Source organism: Gasterosteus aculeatus, chromosome 9 (genome assembly GCF_964276395.1).
Source record: "Gasterosteus aculeatus chromosome 9, fGasAcu3.hap1.1, whole genome shotgun sequence".
Taxonomy (NCBI): Eukaryota; Metazoa; Chordata; class Actinopteri; order Perciformes; family Gasterosteidae; genus Gasterosteus; species Gasterosteus aculeatus.
This window is the reverse complement of record NC_135696.1, coordinates 4,141,020-4,159,109: the sequence shown is the minus strand read 5'-3', so window position 1 is coordinate 4,159,109 and position 18,090 is coordinate 4,141,020. Positions and strand designations below refer to the sequence as shown.

Sequence of the window (18,090 nt, the reverse complement as noted above, 5' to 3'; positions counted from 1 at the left end):
ATAGCCTGAAGGGCGGGAGATTTGAAGGCTGATGCCTTCCCCAGGGACTAGGTACCTTTAGAGGAGCTTGTCGTGTTTGGACTTCAGTGACCACGGCCCCTGATGTATTTGTATAACCTATTATTCGTTGTGTTGATGTGAAAAGTGAGTAAAGAATGGAACTGGAACTATTAGTTATTTTTGCATTGCCTGTATGAGAACTCTCACAACCTTGCACACATTTGATAAAGGACAGCGAGACAGAAAAATAAGAAAGACCAGTAATCATCTTCAACCCCCCACCCACGTCTCTCCTTGCTCAGGGCTGCTGCTAAAACGATGACTTCATCTGAGCCGACAACCGAAAGAATAGGCTAGATTTAGTGTGAACACTTGTCAATGTTAGAGAGAAGACAACGATACGGAAAAAGAGACGAGAAAATAAAGATGAGGGGGTTTCATCATAGCTACTCTCCTCTATTTGCTGCTCCTAAGATTAATAATGGAATGGTTAATTCAATATTTGAGACGTAACCAGTTACTTTGGGCAGTAAAATGTGTTCATAACACATTTGATGACCAAAACCACCTAAAAAAGTCCCAGCCTCATTTAGTAGTTGCTGTGAAGACTGTATGCCTGACTGGTCATATTTACTCTACTCAATCCATTCAATTATAGATGCTAAATAAGCCCTCTTACAGCTTGATCCAGCTCACCATCTCCTTGATTCACGTTGGGTAGGAATGCCAGTGTAATCAGATCTGAAAGCTGCCAGCAATGAGCAACAGTTATTGGTTTATTTTAAAAGAAGATAAGAAGAATGAAATAAATGTATGGACCTGAGTCTAGTGCGTAAGAAGCAGCAATGGACAGTGGGAGGAAAAGACGTTTAACGGTTGTACAGGATTAGTCACTCTTACCTATGTCTGAAATCTTTGTTTCTTTAACAAAGCGTAAGCAGAGGAAGAAAAAAGAGGAAACAAGAGTTAGTAGACAGATTGTTTTCTAAAAGTTCACATGACAAAAATCACTAGAGAAAAATAGAAAAGAAAAGAAAGATTTTGAATTGATATCACACTTCAGAAGTCAATGGGAAAAAGTTCAGTTGTTAGAATAGGATTTAGAGAAATGAGCCAAACAGATTAAACACTAAAACGCACTTGAGCGCACTTTAGCTTAAGAGTAAGTACTTTGATGTTAATAAGTGGAAGAGTATCCACACATCGATCCCCCTCTTCCTTTATGTGTTTAAGTGGTGTTCACAGTCATCCGGGACAGTTGAGGGAAGGGGAGCGGAGGCAGAGAGATGAATTCAGATGCTACGTATTAATTAAAAACAAGTCAATCAGTTATTTTTCACAAATGTGTTGATGGTAGGCGTTTTGTTTTACTCAAAGACACCAACATGAATGCATTGGGAAGTGGCTGTTGAACCTGTACTTAGTCCTCTGAGTGAGACCTTTATCTCTGTGACACTCTGGGTGTATTAGGTTAAGTTCAGATATCTGATCTGCTACCAGCAGCCATCCCCATCCCTCTCTTACCTCAGCTCCATGACACTGGTAACATTCCCGGAGGGGAAGATCCTCCTGATGTAGTTGAAGTCTCCAACGAAGATGCTGCCATCAGCTCCGCAGGCCAGAGCCAGAGGCGCCAGCAGCTTGTTGCCCTCTGCCTGCCCGTTACAGCTGGGGCAGGAGATGCTGCGGCGACGTCCGTTTCCTGGGACAGGACAGTAAATCCTCTTTTACTGACTGAAACATTTGGTTTCTGCTCTCAAGGAGACGGTCCAGTTGGGAGCTACTGTCATTAAATGCATTAATATAAAGCCAGGTTGATGAACATTGTTGGAAAATGCATTTATTTATTTTATGTCAAATGTCAAAGGCTTAAATCGATGATCTGTCCACCATCTGTCAAGATCCTCCTTGTTTAAAAGACGTGGCCAATGACAGAATGTGGTTACTTTGCCACTAACTGGCAGCTGTACACACATTGAGAGTTTTTCTTTGACTGAATCAAAAGTGGCATGAATGAAAAAAGACAAGAAAAGAAAGTCTTGTACTTTCAGTCTGACGGTGCACTAAGTGCTATTTGCACATATTTAAATGAGGACATACGCAGACAATTCTATGCAAATAAGCCTGATTTCAAAAAGAAAGATATCAGCGCTAACAGCCACGTGCAGTTACAGTGTGAAATAATTAGCGATAGCTGGTGGTAACTGAAAGGCGTTCATCATTAGCGTCTGCTCCAACTCCTGTATTTTGACATGCAGTTACAGGAAGCAAAATCTATGAACAAAGCTCCCAAACATGTAAATTTTAAATTAAAATTTCAGACACCCACCCGTCCCTCCTTTCAGTTTTGCCTTCCTCTCTCTTGATTTCCTTTGGGAGCTTTGGATGGAAGAGGCACTCGATCCATTCTCTCTCAATTCACTCTTCAGTTTTATCAAAGATTCCCTAACATTCATAAAGTTTGGTAGTTTCCACAGAGCAACTAGCCCATTGACTCAGAAGGTACTTATTTCTGGGTCCCATTAACATGTGGCTGTCGCACCTGAACCAATAGAGGTTTGAGTGAGGTTTGAGTGATTGACTCGATCGCAAACATGCAGATTGAGTTGAGTCAATGATACTCGAATCTGTATTTACCCATGATGCTGCTGATGACCGGGGGCTGCTGGGATATGAAGATGTTCTCACCATTGCCCTTGTACAGTATACCTGGTGGAGAGAAGACATCAATAGAAGTTATAGAGAGCAGATGGCACATTATTGCATTAATAATGTGTCAACACATGAACTACAATGTTTAAAACAGCAGTGCTTCTCCCTCATCGAACCCTAATCTTCAATATAGGGGAAAGTGTCAAACTTAACGGTGCCGCTGAGGAGTGTGCATTTACATACACCCTGGACCCGAAATAGCCCCGACAGCACGCAGGCAGATGTGTTGATATGCTCCTTTTGAAACACGTGACACTTTCTCTCTCTTTCACCACGGGGGTCCCGGAGGACCATAAAGCACGTAAGATTAAAGGCATGCTGCTGGTGCTCTGTGTGTGTGTGTGTGTGTGTGTGTGTGAGTGTGTGTTTCACCTTGAAAAAATCATGCAAAATCAGTATTTCTGTATTTAGATGTAAATCAGCCACCAGCTAGGTGTGCTTCAATGTATATCCATGTCTTCTATCTTCTACAGTTACTGAACTTAAACAACGTAAATTTGGACTTGAACGGCATATTGTCTTTTCTATTCGGATCACAACCACTTTTTTCCTCGACTGACAAAAATATATGAGGAATGGCACCGAAATGAAGCCGTAACGTAAGCGTTTTGTACGAAATAAAGTGTCTTTTGGGGCGAATGAAACACTGAACTACTTTCAAGGGGTTTTCTTTAGGCCAATCTAGACGTGAGTACCGGTTCCTTGCCCACAAACCGAGCAGTTCCCCCGCTAAGCCGGCAGCACATCAGCTGAGAGCTGACGCTGTGTGAGAGGGAGAGCCGGCCCGGCGGAACGGGAGTGATGCTTTGACGGCGTGTTATTTGTGTGACCAAACTAGCAAGACATAAAAAGCGGAAAGCAGCCGTTAGCAGCTGCACCACAGCATCAGAGACTGACAGGCCAGTGGAGAGGACTTCCCACGGGTACGCCGATAAATATCATGACTTTGATACAATACCTGCCATATATATTGTGATACCCAATACATACAATACGATACAATACCGCACATACAATATGATACCGGTGTATTTATCTATAATAGTAATAAACAAAACATCTGCATTGTCCTGCCCAGCTTTTTGAACATTCAACAAGAAAATCACATTAATACTGGTATTAGCCTACGGCCAGATGTTAATGAGAACTACATGGTGCCATCATAGGGTTAGCGTGAAGCTCACTCTGTGAGCGCGCGCTGGCCAGCCCCGCCTCCTTGCAGCCCCGCCTCCTTGCAGTCAATGCGTGCAGCAGCATGACGCGAAGCGCTGAGTGTTAATGAAGTTTCGACATTAAAAATATGCAAAACCGGTTTGTTTTTTCACATGCGGGTACTGCAGTACCTTTTTAGTATGGACACACTGTGCAAGGAGGAGGACTTTCTTTTTAGATCACTTGCGAGGAAGTTTATGTGAATGAGGTGTGAGAGGATAAACAGAGGAACTCGCTCGTTCTTCATTCTTCAAAGTGAGACATCAAAGAAGAACCTCCTGTGGTGAGCTGAATTATTAAAGCTCTGCTGCCATCTTGGAGAAGCAGCCAACATGATGCTCCATGCGTCCGCACAGCCATCAATCCATCCATCCATCCATCCGCCAGTTCTACATTCCACTCTTTTATGGATGCATGACATACACTCAATTTACAGTTCCTCCAAACCCAGCAGGACACATTGCTATCGGCAGTAGAAGGTTCCTTCTACATGCCTCTCCTTCTCTTTCCCCCTGTCCTCCGCTCCCTCTTTCATCTCTCCCTCCATTGGTAGATGTTGATTGATCAACAGAGGCCAAGCCAGCAGGGTTTCCCCCATGCTGTGCTGTGTGTATGTGTCAGTGTGTGTGAGAGGGAGCAAAGGGTGGGAATGAAGCAGAGAGAGACGGTGAGTAAAGCTCCGTAGAAAGAGAGCATAGAGTTGTCCTGCTGTGTTAAAAGAGGCCAGTGAGGCTTCTCACAGCTTCCTCCGTGTGTGTGAGTGTGTGTGTTTAAATTAGTACATTAGACCTTGATCTAAAAACATGAAATCTCCAAACCTTTTATACAGCTGGTTAACCGACTAAAATAAGGTGTGAGTGAATAATTGCAGTGCTAAAGGCTTGACAATGGTACAGATATTAATAAATAGGTCTTCGATAACACTGAGGTCCAGAAAACACACACACAGAATGAAGGCAAATACTAGCTGACAAACATAAACACAGCGTGAATAATGCATGAAGCAAGTTAAATAATGAAGGTTGGTAGGTTGTCAGCACATAAGTTTGAAAAAGGGCCTTTAGCCAATCAGTATAATTTTCTAAAAGACGCTTCCTAATGGCCAAGGACAAACGTAGATCTTTGACGTTATTAACCATTTTCTGTTCAGTAGCAGGGAACGGCGTTTATCTTCATCTCTGCTGACACTAAGGATTAAATCTGACATTCATTTAAAAGAAAAGCCTGGTCTGGATATTGAATATATAATATAAGAATATAAGATATAAGATATAATATAATTATTGTCTGCATACAGTTGGCATTGTTGTACAATAGCACATCTGCTATTTTTCTATTTATAATTTGTTCATGAATATGTTTGCAAATTGTACTTCACTTTAACATTTAACGTTTAATTTATTAATTGATTGAAAGTCTAATACGAGCATTACAGTTTTCCTTATATGGACAATACAAAATGCATTTTTTCTCACAAAAAGCTTTTTTTTTTGTATGTGCATATTTGGAAATATTTGTTGTTGTAAAGGTTTGTGAGAAATATTCGTATATTTTAGATATTACTGTACTTAGTATATTTAGTTTCATTATTTGGAATTGTTTTATACTTCTTAATGTTTTTCATAAAACACTCAACACTTTTTGTTTTAAATTGTGTCATTTTGTTTTTCCAGACACTTTCTCAAGTTGCGTGGGTCAAAGTGTAGAGCAGACGGTGTGGCTGAGCTGCTTAGTGTCTGAATAATGGAGTGCAGCTTACACACTCCCTCTGCACACACACTGCTTTATGAACACACTGACAAATATGGGCTTCACAAACTCACAAGTACACACAAAAAAACGGCAACCTAAAAAAGCATGCACAAGGAAGCAGCTCCTTTGTCCCTGAAAACCTCTCTCTCTCTCTCTATCTCTCTCTCTCTCTCTCTCTCTTTCATGCAGTCTTACCTGGGTAGTTCAGCAGTGCTCACTACTCTTACATATAATACAACACCAGGTGTGTGTGTGTGTGTGTCGACAGCCTCTGCACACAAGAGTTAGGGTCCAAAATGAGTCCCTCAATCACTACTGCTCTCTCACTGACCAGGGAGCTCAATGTAGAACATCTTAGGACACATTTTATATATACAGTATATTCAGATAGGTATATATATATATATTTGTCCCTTTTCTTTGCGCTGTCCATGAAGTCATTGCTGTTGCAATTCATATCATAATGCTAAATCAACGTTGACTGCTACACCCTTCCGTATTTTTGTGATAAACACCTGGTGAGCCTAGTGAGATTCCGTGTAGTTTCCCTATTTAGAGCAAAGTTCACCCTGGTAATACTGATATATGTCGGATATGTCCAGGGCTTTTATTGTGAAAGGGTCAGATGGGTCTGTTAATGTCCTTCAAACTGCATTTGAATTGTACTAAGGTTGGCTTGGAAACGAGCCGTCTCAGAATGGTCCTTTTGGTCCATAGCAGACTATGAATGTCACTGCATTACAATCCATAAAAAGAGAAGAAAGCTGCCTCACTTCCATCCATCAAAAATCGAATATCAAAGATGAAACTTTAATTTGACCAAAATAAATTCAGTGGCTGAGCTTTCCTGTCAAAACATAAAGACACAGAAGAAGAAGCAATGGAAATGCTGCCCGACATCAACCCTTAGCATACAGGCATGATATTTCCATCATCCAAAGCATCATTAGTGGAGCTACAGCGGTGTTGGATGCTCCCTCACAAACACACACAAACTCAAGATCATTCTAGTCCATGTGGTGTCTCTTTGTCTCAAAAGGATGAGGACACATAGTGTCTTCCAGTGTTGTCCCTTCAACACAAATCCCACCCACAGAGACCAGAATGCATATAGACAGGAAATCGCAAATCACAACTGCTTTTTGAATGCACACAGACTCACGCAGACACACACTCACACTGAATCGGGTGACAGGGTGTTGAAAGCCCAAGAGGACTGAAGGGAGAGAGAGCAACGAATAGCCATGTGATGGATGAGGTGACAGATAGAGGACAGCAAGGAAAAGGACGGGGCGGGCGGTTTATAGTCCAAGGGCCTTTAAAAGGAATTTGTCTAAAAATGTATTAATCTCCCATGGAACTGCTCTTCGAAAGTGGAGAGAAATGAATCTCCTCGGATAAAGGTGATCAATCTGCCTGAAAGCCATTCTGTAAAGAACACAGGAGGGACGGTGATGTATCCTTCACACACACATTAAGAATCAGTGAAATTAAAAATATGTCTGGGCTTACACTGCTCCATATTCATGTCGACATTTGTAAAAGTGACTTGTTATGCATTTTACATGTATCATTTAGCTGATGCTTTAATCCAAAGAGACTTACATTAAGCGCATCAAATCAAGAGGAAACAGAACCAGTTATCACACATTGTGTTTAAATTATCATAGCATAACTATTTGGAAATGTGTGTGGAGAGTTGTCTAGCTATCTCAATGTGTGTCTGTGTAATTAGTTACAATTAATTACATTAATTAATTAATTAATTAATTAAGCTTTTAGTAAAATATTCATTTAAAATTTTCACTTATATATTTTTTTCAGTTGCAGATTTTGTATTTTGAGGTTTAAATTCCTTTTTTTTAGTTTAATCAATTTTGTATCTTTTAGAGTGAAAATCCAGTGGCAGAGACATAGTTCTGGTTAGCCAGCTGTTTTAGACCTCACTTGGCACGTACGCAGGATAAGAACAGACTTTGCCAGATTGTTTCCAACTTCCACAAACCACTTGTGCACCACGCTACACTGGCTTTTGAAGGTATACTGAATGTTAACACATGCTGCTTTTGATTTGAAATGTTTGTGACATGTGAAAATTCTTAATTCTGTGACTAGCACTATAAGGTAAGGGGTATTAATTAGGGTGGCAAAATTCTGGGAATGATATAAAGTTGGACATTTTCAATGGGAATTAACAGGAATATACGGGAATTAACGTGAACAAAATGTTTACTCTAATTTAACTGTATCTATCTTGTCATAAATGACAAAACAACATTGTTTGTGTGTGTGCCCATGGTTGAGTGTGTGAGAGAGAAAGGGGAGAGACGAGAGGCAAAATACCACTGGGCAGCTGGAACCGATCCAAGACACCAAAGCGGAACTCTCACACACGCACGCACGCACGCACGCACGCACGCACGCACGCACGCACGCACGCACGCACGCACGCACGCACGCACGCACGCACGCACGCACGCACACACACACACACACAGCACTAAACTCTTTCCCTCTGCTACATTGACCAAAGTCTGCATGACTGCAATCGTTTTGACGTGCTGAGATGAACATACTTTCAGACTGCCGTTAGTGTTCTTTCACATGTGATGTGAGAATGGAAATGGTATGTTTTGTATTAAACAGTTAAGAAAAGAAAACTCTTAACTGAGCTTCTTCAACATATCAGCAGATGTTTGATGTTCTAATGTGTTTCATCGTCTTGCAACATGGACATTGTGTGAGTAGCCCCCTTTTTGACCACTGACTTCCCACCAGGACCAGGGACATTCCAGGGGACTCGTCTTATGTCTACTGCAGGGACCAGGGTCTAAACAACCCTTTGGGGACGTTTTACCTCTATAAGGACCTTTCTGAAAGTACAGGAACCTTAAGAGTTTGCATTTAACTTTATAGCAAGCATTTGTTGTCACTCTCACTGTCACTCAGAGGCGAGGGAGAAAAAACAACCAATATGAATACATGCCGAGTGAGCTCACTGCCACTAGCAGCAGCCCTCCTGGACCTCAGCGTGTCTAGACGGCTATGGAAACAAGTTGGCTGAAAGGACATTTAATTTCCTTGAAAGGAGGTAACGAATTCAGTACGGGATTGCAGGTTGTAAATTCTACATTATGGCACAAACCGTTTTGTACGTCCAGGATGTGATGTTTATCCAGCATCCATCCCCCCATGTTGGATGCATCCAGCTCATAGCCTTGCAGAATGGATGTCCTCTTCTCCCAGAGGATGAGGTCCAGGCAGGACTCATATTCAAACCCCACGGACACTATTAAACACACAAAGGGAAAGACCAGTTACTTCAATAAGCCCTCTGACTGATGGGAAAGAACACAGAGTAAACCTGCGTGTCTGTCTCTCTGTGTGAGTGCACACACACACAAACACACACAATGTTGTGCTCTACCAGGTGATTGTGAGAGCTGGCAGCCGCAAGAAATATGAGTGTATTAAATTTAGATGAAACAAAGATCTTCAGGGGAAAAGGGAAAGCTAAACTAGTGAGGTAAATAAAGTAAGTGTGTCTCACAGAATGTGATTGAGTTCTATAGCTTCATTGTACAGTAATTCAGAGGTGATAGTACAATGATAACAATAATACAGCCGAGAAATAATTTACAAAGCAGATAAGGAGAATATAACAGGAATAAGAAAATAGAAACCACAAGGCAAGCACAGCAGTAAAGAAACATCTGGACAGATTAAAACAAACAACAACAAAACAAACGAGCACCGGCGCATTAAGAAACGTGGAAGCTTTTAGCTGTGATGGGTGCTCGGTTACCAAATACTGAAGCTTAGTTTGGTAACAGGAGAAGAACAGCAAGAGAACGTTTTTTAATGATCAACTGAAAAGCCCAAACCAGCGTGGCCGTCTGGCTGGAATGAAAATGGCAAAATCCAGTCCCACCCCCATGATGAACATAATGAGCCTAAAAAACCAACATGGCTATTATTAATCCGCAGCTGTCAAGCTAGGGGATTGTGAAGAAATTGCTGAAGTACAACGAGTGCATGGCCATGCACACAGCTCGTTATCATTATGGCTACATGAAATAACTGGATGGCCCGATTGCAATCACAGGACTTAACCTTTAGGCTTCTGCTCCCATTGTTTCTGTACAAAGTTAGTTGACCTTACATAATTGCAGACACCACAGTTGTTATTGCGTTTCTCTGTTGTTTCTCTAAGCGTTCCAAGTCAAGGTTACAAAATCCAAGATGATCATGTTTTAGTATCATAGTTTTTCTCAGAGAGATCAAACCAGCGCACACCTTGGTTATTTTATTTGAACGTCGTTATTAGCAGCAAACTCACCAACAGCCTCGGATAAACCATAGACGCGTTGGCCATAGGCATCCGTCTTGTCCCAGATGAAGGTGTAGGAAAGATTTGGTTGGGCGGGGAACCATTTCTGAAACAGGCGTCCCACCACTGCCACCATCAGGTGAACCTGGAGACAAGGCAAAAACACAAGTGTGCTTCAGGTTAGAGTTCCACTATGGGACACTGAAGCTGTCGAAGGGTAACTGGGGTATTTTTCAACCTGGATCTTCCCCAATATTTCGTGTGTCAAAGAGACAAATGGAGACATTAATTTTTTTCATCTTTTCACCTCTGCTCCAAAAATGGCTTACCCATAATTATGGGTGAAGAAATAAATGCATTATGACGCACAAAAAAATCCTCTTTTGAGAATCGCCTGATATAAGACAGCTAACAGGGTATGCATTGAGATGATAGCCCAGTGTGTGGAACTATCACCTTTTCAGAGTGGGGATTACTACTCTAGGACAGGCTTTTGTGAAGGCCTCACGACAGAGAAACGGAAGGACTCAAAATCTGGATTTTTGTTTAAATCTGGTTCTTGTTGGCTAATTTGCACGGTCAACCCCTCTTTTGAATTGTCTGATCCGATTGGATTCAACTAGAATGACGAGGAAACGAGCGACAGCCCCTTACATAGAAGTCAAAACGGTTAGAGCGTAAATGACGCTCGAGAATGACGTCTGCCTGTGAAATTCGATCCCCTAACCCCCCTAATGTCATTAAAAAGCGACAAGAAGCTGTGTGAGTCATGCAAGATGGATGATAAACGCATTACAGTGCAGAAAGAGCTGATTCATTTCATAATTTTGTTCAAAACGACAAAGGTAGAATAATTTATGATATTCACGATTCAAGTGCTTGGTGGTTTTTTTGCTCTCAATTCGGTATAGTTTGTTTGAGAGGAATGTCAAAGATATCACTGGATTCAGCGCGTTTGCAGCTTGCAATTGGTCATGTTATTTTCCGTGTTAGCATTTAGCTTCAAGGCATTGTTCAACCTTTGCACCGCCGAGTGCACAATTTCTGGACTCATTTGCATAGGATAGTTTAGACCTTAAGGATAGAACTTACATTGGTCCATTGCTGTGAATGTAAGCTTGTATATTACATATCTCACCTTCATTAGGTTGAAAGGTATTGACGATTGGGTCATGGTGACTTTGAGGACAGGTTTATAGCCCGCTGCTCTGGAGCTCAGATAGATCAGGTTTAGATCGCTGCCTGGTATCGAGGTTTCTTCCTGTAAAACCTGCAGGGGGATAAAATGACAATTAAATACATCAGCACCCAACACTAGCTTGCTATCTCCAAGCATCTGTAGGGAATGGACTGTGACCCCCTGGGACCGTGATAGGTGTGCATATTTACTGTTCGACTGCTGGGTCATATGGTTATCAGAACAGTCTTAAGCAGGAACACCAAATCAGAACCATATATCCAAACATTTTATTCTCCACTGAGATAACCTGCTGTAATACAAAGAGAAAACCTGTGTATTAAACTGGATCGATCATATCGAGGAGGGGTTCCCAAACCTTTTCTGTCCAGCCCCCCTTTGATGATATAGGAACATTGAACACACAAAACCCCTCACAAAGCATGCACAAGGAAGCAGACACCTCCCTCTCTGTCTGGGGGGGGGGGTAGTTAGAACATATATATAACATTACATAGTGCCCTATCTTTGCAACTTGTTTGCAATTGTTTTTGTCATAGTTTTATTCTATATTGTTTTTCCGGACTGTGCCTGTGCGCGCACGTGTCGGGGTGGAACTGCTTGCGCAAAATTAGGAACGGTTTTCAGGGCGACGGGGGTCTTTTCAGGGTGGCACCCCCATGAAATATAAGGGTATAATAGTCATAGTAATCGAAGGGGAAACACTGGAGGCTGGGTTCTATTCTGACAAGGTCTATCATCACAGAGTGAGTCATTAGACTTTGCATTGTTTGACCATGAGCTGCAGCTCCTCACCCCACAACACCAAACAACAACAACAACAATGACAGAAAATACAGCCGTTTCCTTGTCACTGCTGTGTGAGACCATAGTAAAGCAGCGACTAACGGAGTCTGGCCGAACTTGAATCAAGCATGAGGGCAGCGGCATGGCATCACACCGTGAAATAGCATGAGGAAGCAAGAAAGACATTTCATCTTGAAACTTTCTTTTCTTCATAGATTTGCAGTAACAAAAACAATAATACTCACAAGATGAATTGCTGAGACATGATGGTTTGAGTTGCAAAAGCAGTAAGACAAGCGGTATACATCATTGCACAGGGAAAATTGTTCAATGGAGTCAGTGAAGCCCACTGCACCACTGGGTCATTTACAAGTAAACTAGAATATGGCTTGAACATAACTTATTCCTAACAGCAGTTTCTCTGCTATTATCAACAAATACTTGCCTTACAGTGACAACTGGCCATGGAAAAACATATAACGCAGATGGTTAACTGCAGAGTCGAGGCCAACAACTTAAAGGAGGTCCAATTTCACTGGAGATGGGAGGGGGATGGGGGCCCTTTGCACGTTGTGTTTCTTTACAACAATGGTTACCAATCCGGGAGGCGGAACTACAGGGGGGCGCAACTTCATCACCAACCCACACACAGGGACAGACCGGTAAAACAGTAGAGTATAAAACAAATACAATTGCAAACAAGTTGTAATGCACTGTGAGAGAGAAAGACAGAGAGAGAGAGACAGAAATAAGGTTGCTGGCAAAGACGAGAGACCCCATTGTGTGAGTGCCTTAAAATACTGGAGACGAACAGAATGAAGCCCACTAAACTGACAAGAAACCACCCTGATCATGTGAACATTATCAGATAAAAATGTTCCTATATCATCAAAGGGCGGTTCGACAGAAACAGTTTGGAAACGATTGCTTTACTAGAACGTTCAAATGTGTTTTTTGGATGACAATCTACAACAATATGGCCGTTGTGAGAAATAAAACTAAAAGCGGCTGAAGCCTACTTGCCCACCCAACTTCTTTTTTGACGTTGCTTTGCTACCAGATCGGAAAAATTGATGTCTTGAGGGTTAGGGTCTTACTTGCAGAAATGTGGGCCTAAAGTACACTTTAGTCCTGCATTTTTAAGGAATTGACACAATATAAAAGAACACACCAGGGTTGTGTGTCACCATCGCCTCAGAGCTACTAAGTGTGAAAAGTGCTGTTATTCTAATGGTGGATTATTTTCATTTAAGTGCTATGGTGTCCTCAGGTGAGGGATTGCTTATTTATTATTGTGGTTTGGCTGTAGAAAAGAAATACACACATTCGTTCAAAAATACATTCATTTATTGCCATTTTTGACATCCTGAAAGAATCAGAAATACCTGTGATAAATTAAGTAGAGTGCACAAAAGGGAATATTGGGAAGAAATATCAAAGCATACAAAAATGAAACCAGAAAAACAGAGATCATCTGGGAATGGTCCCTTTGGAGTTCCTGCACTATTGCCTTTTCATTAGCTGGGCATTTAGTGTTCATTACAGATCCATTACACCCCCTTTAAGACTGCCCTTTCCCTGCCCTCCCCACTAATGGACTGCTCCAACAAAAGCTGAGCAGCATCATTCGTTTGCTTTTCATCTGCTCTGATTTTTCATCTGACACACACACACACACACACACACACACACACACACACACACACACACACACACACACACACACACACACACACATGCTTTTCTTCATCCATACTCACATTCCCTTCATCGCAGATAGTCAGGTGCTTACACACATGCTTGTCAAATAAAGAATTTTAATAGCGCCCTGGTTCGAGATTGTAAAACATGAAAACACGCATTGAGTTGTGTCATCCGTTTCATTTCCTCTGAGGACGGGTCACAGCAATGTGACCATAAAGAACACACAGATGGGCTATTAGGCTTTTAGGGAATTAGAGCCGGGACAGGGGTCGGGGCTAAGTGTGTGTGTGTGTGTGTGTGTCCAGCACAAAACATGTTTAATGTGTTAGCATGGCTTTTTTTTCTTTAATTCAGAACATTTGGGAACTGGTCTCATCAGGTTTAAGGGGAAAAATGTTTCTATAATTCAACCTAATCAGCATTACTCATTTTAGCATTATGCTAATTGGAGTGGTTATCGCATAAAATAAATCCCACAGTTGAAGACAATAATGTCATAGTCTGGGGTGAAATGTTGCATCTAGGCTGCATATTATAATAAATGGTATAATAACACCATAGTTTTTTCCCTTCCTTCTACTTGACGGAATAACTAAGCAACAGTTCCTGTGATGCTGGCCATATACGTTTTTCCATGGAGTCACTTTGTTTATCTTGTATAGGTTCACATTTCGGTAGATGCACTAGAACTATTCTGAATTAGCAATTGTGTTAACTATCACAAGACAAAAAACAAAAACAGTATTGTCAGACACTCATCAGGAGCATCTTATTTCTGATGATTATACTGGTACATTTGTTTGTGACGGCCCAACCACGTCTCACTGAAAACATGTGTGTCTGCATGTTACGATTTGAGTTATATCTGCAAATGAAAGAGGCATTTAATTAAATAAATGTATTAATGACTTTAGGGGCGGCACGGTGGCGTGGTGGTTAGCACTGTTGCCTCACAGCAAGAAGGTCCTGGGTTCGATTCCGCCCAGTGGCCTTTCTGTGTGGAGCCTGCATGTTCTCCCCGTGTCTGCGTGGGTTCTCTCCGGGTTCTACGTCTTCCTTCCACAGTCCAAAGACATGCTCTGGGGATCAGGTTAATTGGGGACTTTAAATTGCCCGTAGATGTGTGAGTGTGAATGGTTGTATGTCTCTGTGTTAGTCCTGCGATTGGCTGGCGACCAATCCAGGATGTACCCTGTCTATTGCCCGAAGTTGGCTGGGATGGACTCCAGCCCCCCCGCGACCCTGTGTTCAGGATAAGTGGTTTGACGATGGATGGATTAATGATTTTAGCTTACACCTCATTTTCTTTCAACTTAAATTCCAATGACATAATAATTCCCTGACCATTCTGAGGAGTTTTTGGACACTGGTACTTAAAGGCCTCCTGCGTGGGATTCCTTACCTGTGTTTCAGGTATGATTGGGCCATCCTCACTTGAGCTTCTGTAAAACGTAGAAAGAGGAGACGCAACAATGACAGGACTGGGTCTGATGAAGCCACTCAGGTCACAGCTAGGAATGTCATTCTCCTCCTGAAACAGATGGATATATTATGTGCCATTTGGTCTTATCAACGCCAAACAAAGAGTTTATTAGTCACATAGCACGTCATCAGTCAGTGTCACATTAAACGTCAGTAAAAGAACAGCTAGACATCTTGCACCATATGGTAATCAAGTATTTATGTCAATAACAAATTCAATGAGACCATGATGAGTCAAGTAGATGAGTAGTTTGTGACCCCAGGGCCTCCGCTCACCTTCTTCATGACCAGGGTGTCCATCACATAGAAGACGTTCCACGGCACCCACACAGTTCTGTACTGAGTGAGGAAGGGAGCACGCTCAAAGCTCAGCGTTAGCGACGCCCCCCCATTGGCCAGCAGATCGAACCTGCAGCACATCAAAGATGCAAATACATATGAATGGTGGGCGCTGGTTCTCTCACTGCTCACCTTTTTATATTATATTATTTTGTAACTTGTTTGTGATTTTGCCTCTCATCAATATAATTATTGTCATTTCTATCCCTTAATCTTGTTTTAATTTCATTTCCGTTAATGCACACCTTGTTTATATTTTTGTTAACCCATGTACATCATTTTGGACCCAAACTTCAAACATTTCTGCCCATTTTTGGGGGGAAATCTGTTTCTTAATAGTTTCACAACTGTATATATTGATTACAAGTATTTGTACTTGTAATGTTTGCACTTGTTGTTAAGCGTGGGCGAGCCAGTGTGTGCACTGTGTGTATATACATGTGTGTACTGGAGTGTGTCTCCTGCTGTGATCTGCTGTGATCATCCTTCATGTCCAAGTTGGGCTGTTACACACATTCACACCTCTCCAGCCGACTGATTGAGGACAGAACCCGGGGGCAGACGAGGCCAAGCAGGATTGAATACATTAGATCTAATTTAAGTACTCCCCCCTGGTTTTCTCTACCGTTGTTTCATCCTTTGTGTTTTGTGCAATTTGTTTGGTGCTGTTTAATTATGAGCTAACACGCATTTTCTCAAAGATCGACTGAATCTATTTTTATTTCTGTTTGCCACGGAACAAATTAAATTGGTTGGTTGTTTAAGGAAGATTTTGCTACAAAATGTTTGTTAAGTTTTCCTTCATGACCTGTTATTATATCATTATTGTCAGGATGAATCAATTGGCATGTCAGTGGCCGGATACACATGCAAATGTTACACAGTTTGATATTTCTTCTGTCCTATGTATATTAAATGGACGAGAAGATCGCTGTCGCTGTGGGCTTGTAAGTACCATGTTTTGTTCTAAAGAGTGTCTCATGTGCAACAGAGATATAAAGTAGGAATTGACAAATATTGTGTACACATGTAAATAATAAATAAATACACACATGCCATCCTGGCGCGTTACACTGTATCCGTGTTCAGGAAAGTGGACAAACGTCACATTGACTCCAATCAGAGGAGTTCCGTCAGCTGTCAGCACCTGACCTCGGATTATGGACACCAAGCTGGAGAAACACAGAGATGGACACAGGTTATCTTTGTTAAAACCGCACTGTTCATCATTCACAATTGTTATATTTTACCGTCATAAAATTGACCAAACTGAGGCTTCACGAGGAGGAAAAGTTGGAGGAACAACAGTGGTGGTGTCTGCTGAGCTGTGGATATTTACACACTTTTCTCCTCATTATCATCATCATCATCATTCTCCTCATGCTACTTCTACTTATTGATTCCACAGAGAGCCGGACGCTGGTTAGTTAGTTAGTTCACAATAACTTGAGAGGATTCATCCTGTCAGCCCAGGGGACTGACAAGCTCACTGCACTTCCCAATGTTAAACAAAATAACAAGACTCGTTTCTGCTTTCGGAACCAATCACCCACAAAACTGTTTTGAATTAGATTCCATGAGTAAGAATTTTCTTAATCTTAATTTTCCACCAGTTTTTTGTCAATAATTGATAGGGATAAGAATAATAATATTAAATATGCTAATGATATTGATTATATCTGTGCAGGAGATTCTCAGTCTACTCAGTCTAAAACAGATCAGAAAGGTTGTTCCCTCTCAGCATGTTGCTGTTACTAAAGATGTGACGTACTACACACAATCCGCCAATGGTTACCAATAATACCCCCCTCCCCCACAGCTGTGATAGACTGAGTAATGGTGAATTCTCAGCTACACAGACACACACTTCTGTTTGGAGGTCATCAAATAATATTTTATATAATACGGTTGCAGGCCCGATCCATTATGGAAATACAGGACATTTTCATTACAGGGCTGTGGCCTTCTGCTCCTGTGAAACATTCAGTATGGCATTAAAAACGTTACCAAAGACAAATGGCTGAGCAGAGCTGCTGTCATGCTGCTTCCCGCACAACCGCCCTGCCTTTTGCGCTCTGTACCTCCTTTTACTACTATCACAATTAAAGAATGTCACGTCTGAGGCAGATGTTGCAAAAATGGCGATAGGCAAGGAAAAAGAGGCAAACTTTGATCTTTGATCTGTTCTATTTGATTCAATCTTTCATTGTACGGTTATTATAAGTAAGGTGAGCTATAACAATTTGAGTGAAAGAGTCACTGATATAAAAAGAAAATTATTAGTCATTATGATGAAAAATAACTGTATGTTGCCTTTCAGATCCTCATAACAGACACCTCAATCTGCTCAAATCTGTCTCATGCCTCAAATTAAAGGATACAAGTTGAGTCTCAATCTGTATGGTTAAATTTCATTTACTGAATTTGTTCAGATGATGTTCAGGTAGCTTAACAGTAACAATGTTCTGTTCCAATGTGACACCATTTGAAGAAATTAGCAACCAATTATTGGCCAGTGGTTGCCAATTTTAAACATATGAAAAGAGACGGCAAGATGCTAAATCTGAACTCTAAA

The 18,090-nt window shown here is 41.5% G+C and overlaps 1 protein-coding gene across 15 annotated transcripts in view; it reads right to left on the bottom strand.

Moving 5' to 3' along the window:
- The window catches only part of tenm3 (teneurin transmembrane protein 3), a 414,027-nt gene that overhangs the window by 30,698 nt on the left and 365,239 nt on the right, over positions 1–18,090 (bottom strand). For 10 of the 15 annotated variants that reach the window (XM_078080162.1, XM_078080161.1, XM_078080160.1 and 7 more), the window contains 9 exons: positions 16,568–16,687; positions 15,453–15,585; positions 15,097–15,225; positions 11,145–11,276; positions 10,016–10,151; positions 8,822–8,965; positions 2,638–2,709; positions 1,525–1,702; positions 901–921 (listed from right to left, as the gene is read on the bottom strand). In XM_078080162.1, coding sequence (XP_077936288.1) covers positions 901–921; positions 1,525–1,702; positions 2,638–2,709; positions 8,822–8,965; positions 10,016–10,151; positions 11,145–11,276; positions 15,097–15,225; positions 15,453–15,585; positions 16,568–16,687 — 1,065 coding nt within the window. The remainder of the gene's footprint in view (positions 1–900; positions 922–1,524; positions 1,703–2,637; positions 2,710–8,821; positions 8,966–10,015; positions 10,152–11,144; positions 11,277–15,096; positions 15,226–15,452; positions 15,586–16,567; positions 16,688–18,090) is intronic. The other 5 variants (XM_078080163.1, XM_078080165.1, XM_078080174.1 and 2 more) reach the window with 1 other exon arrangement.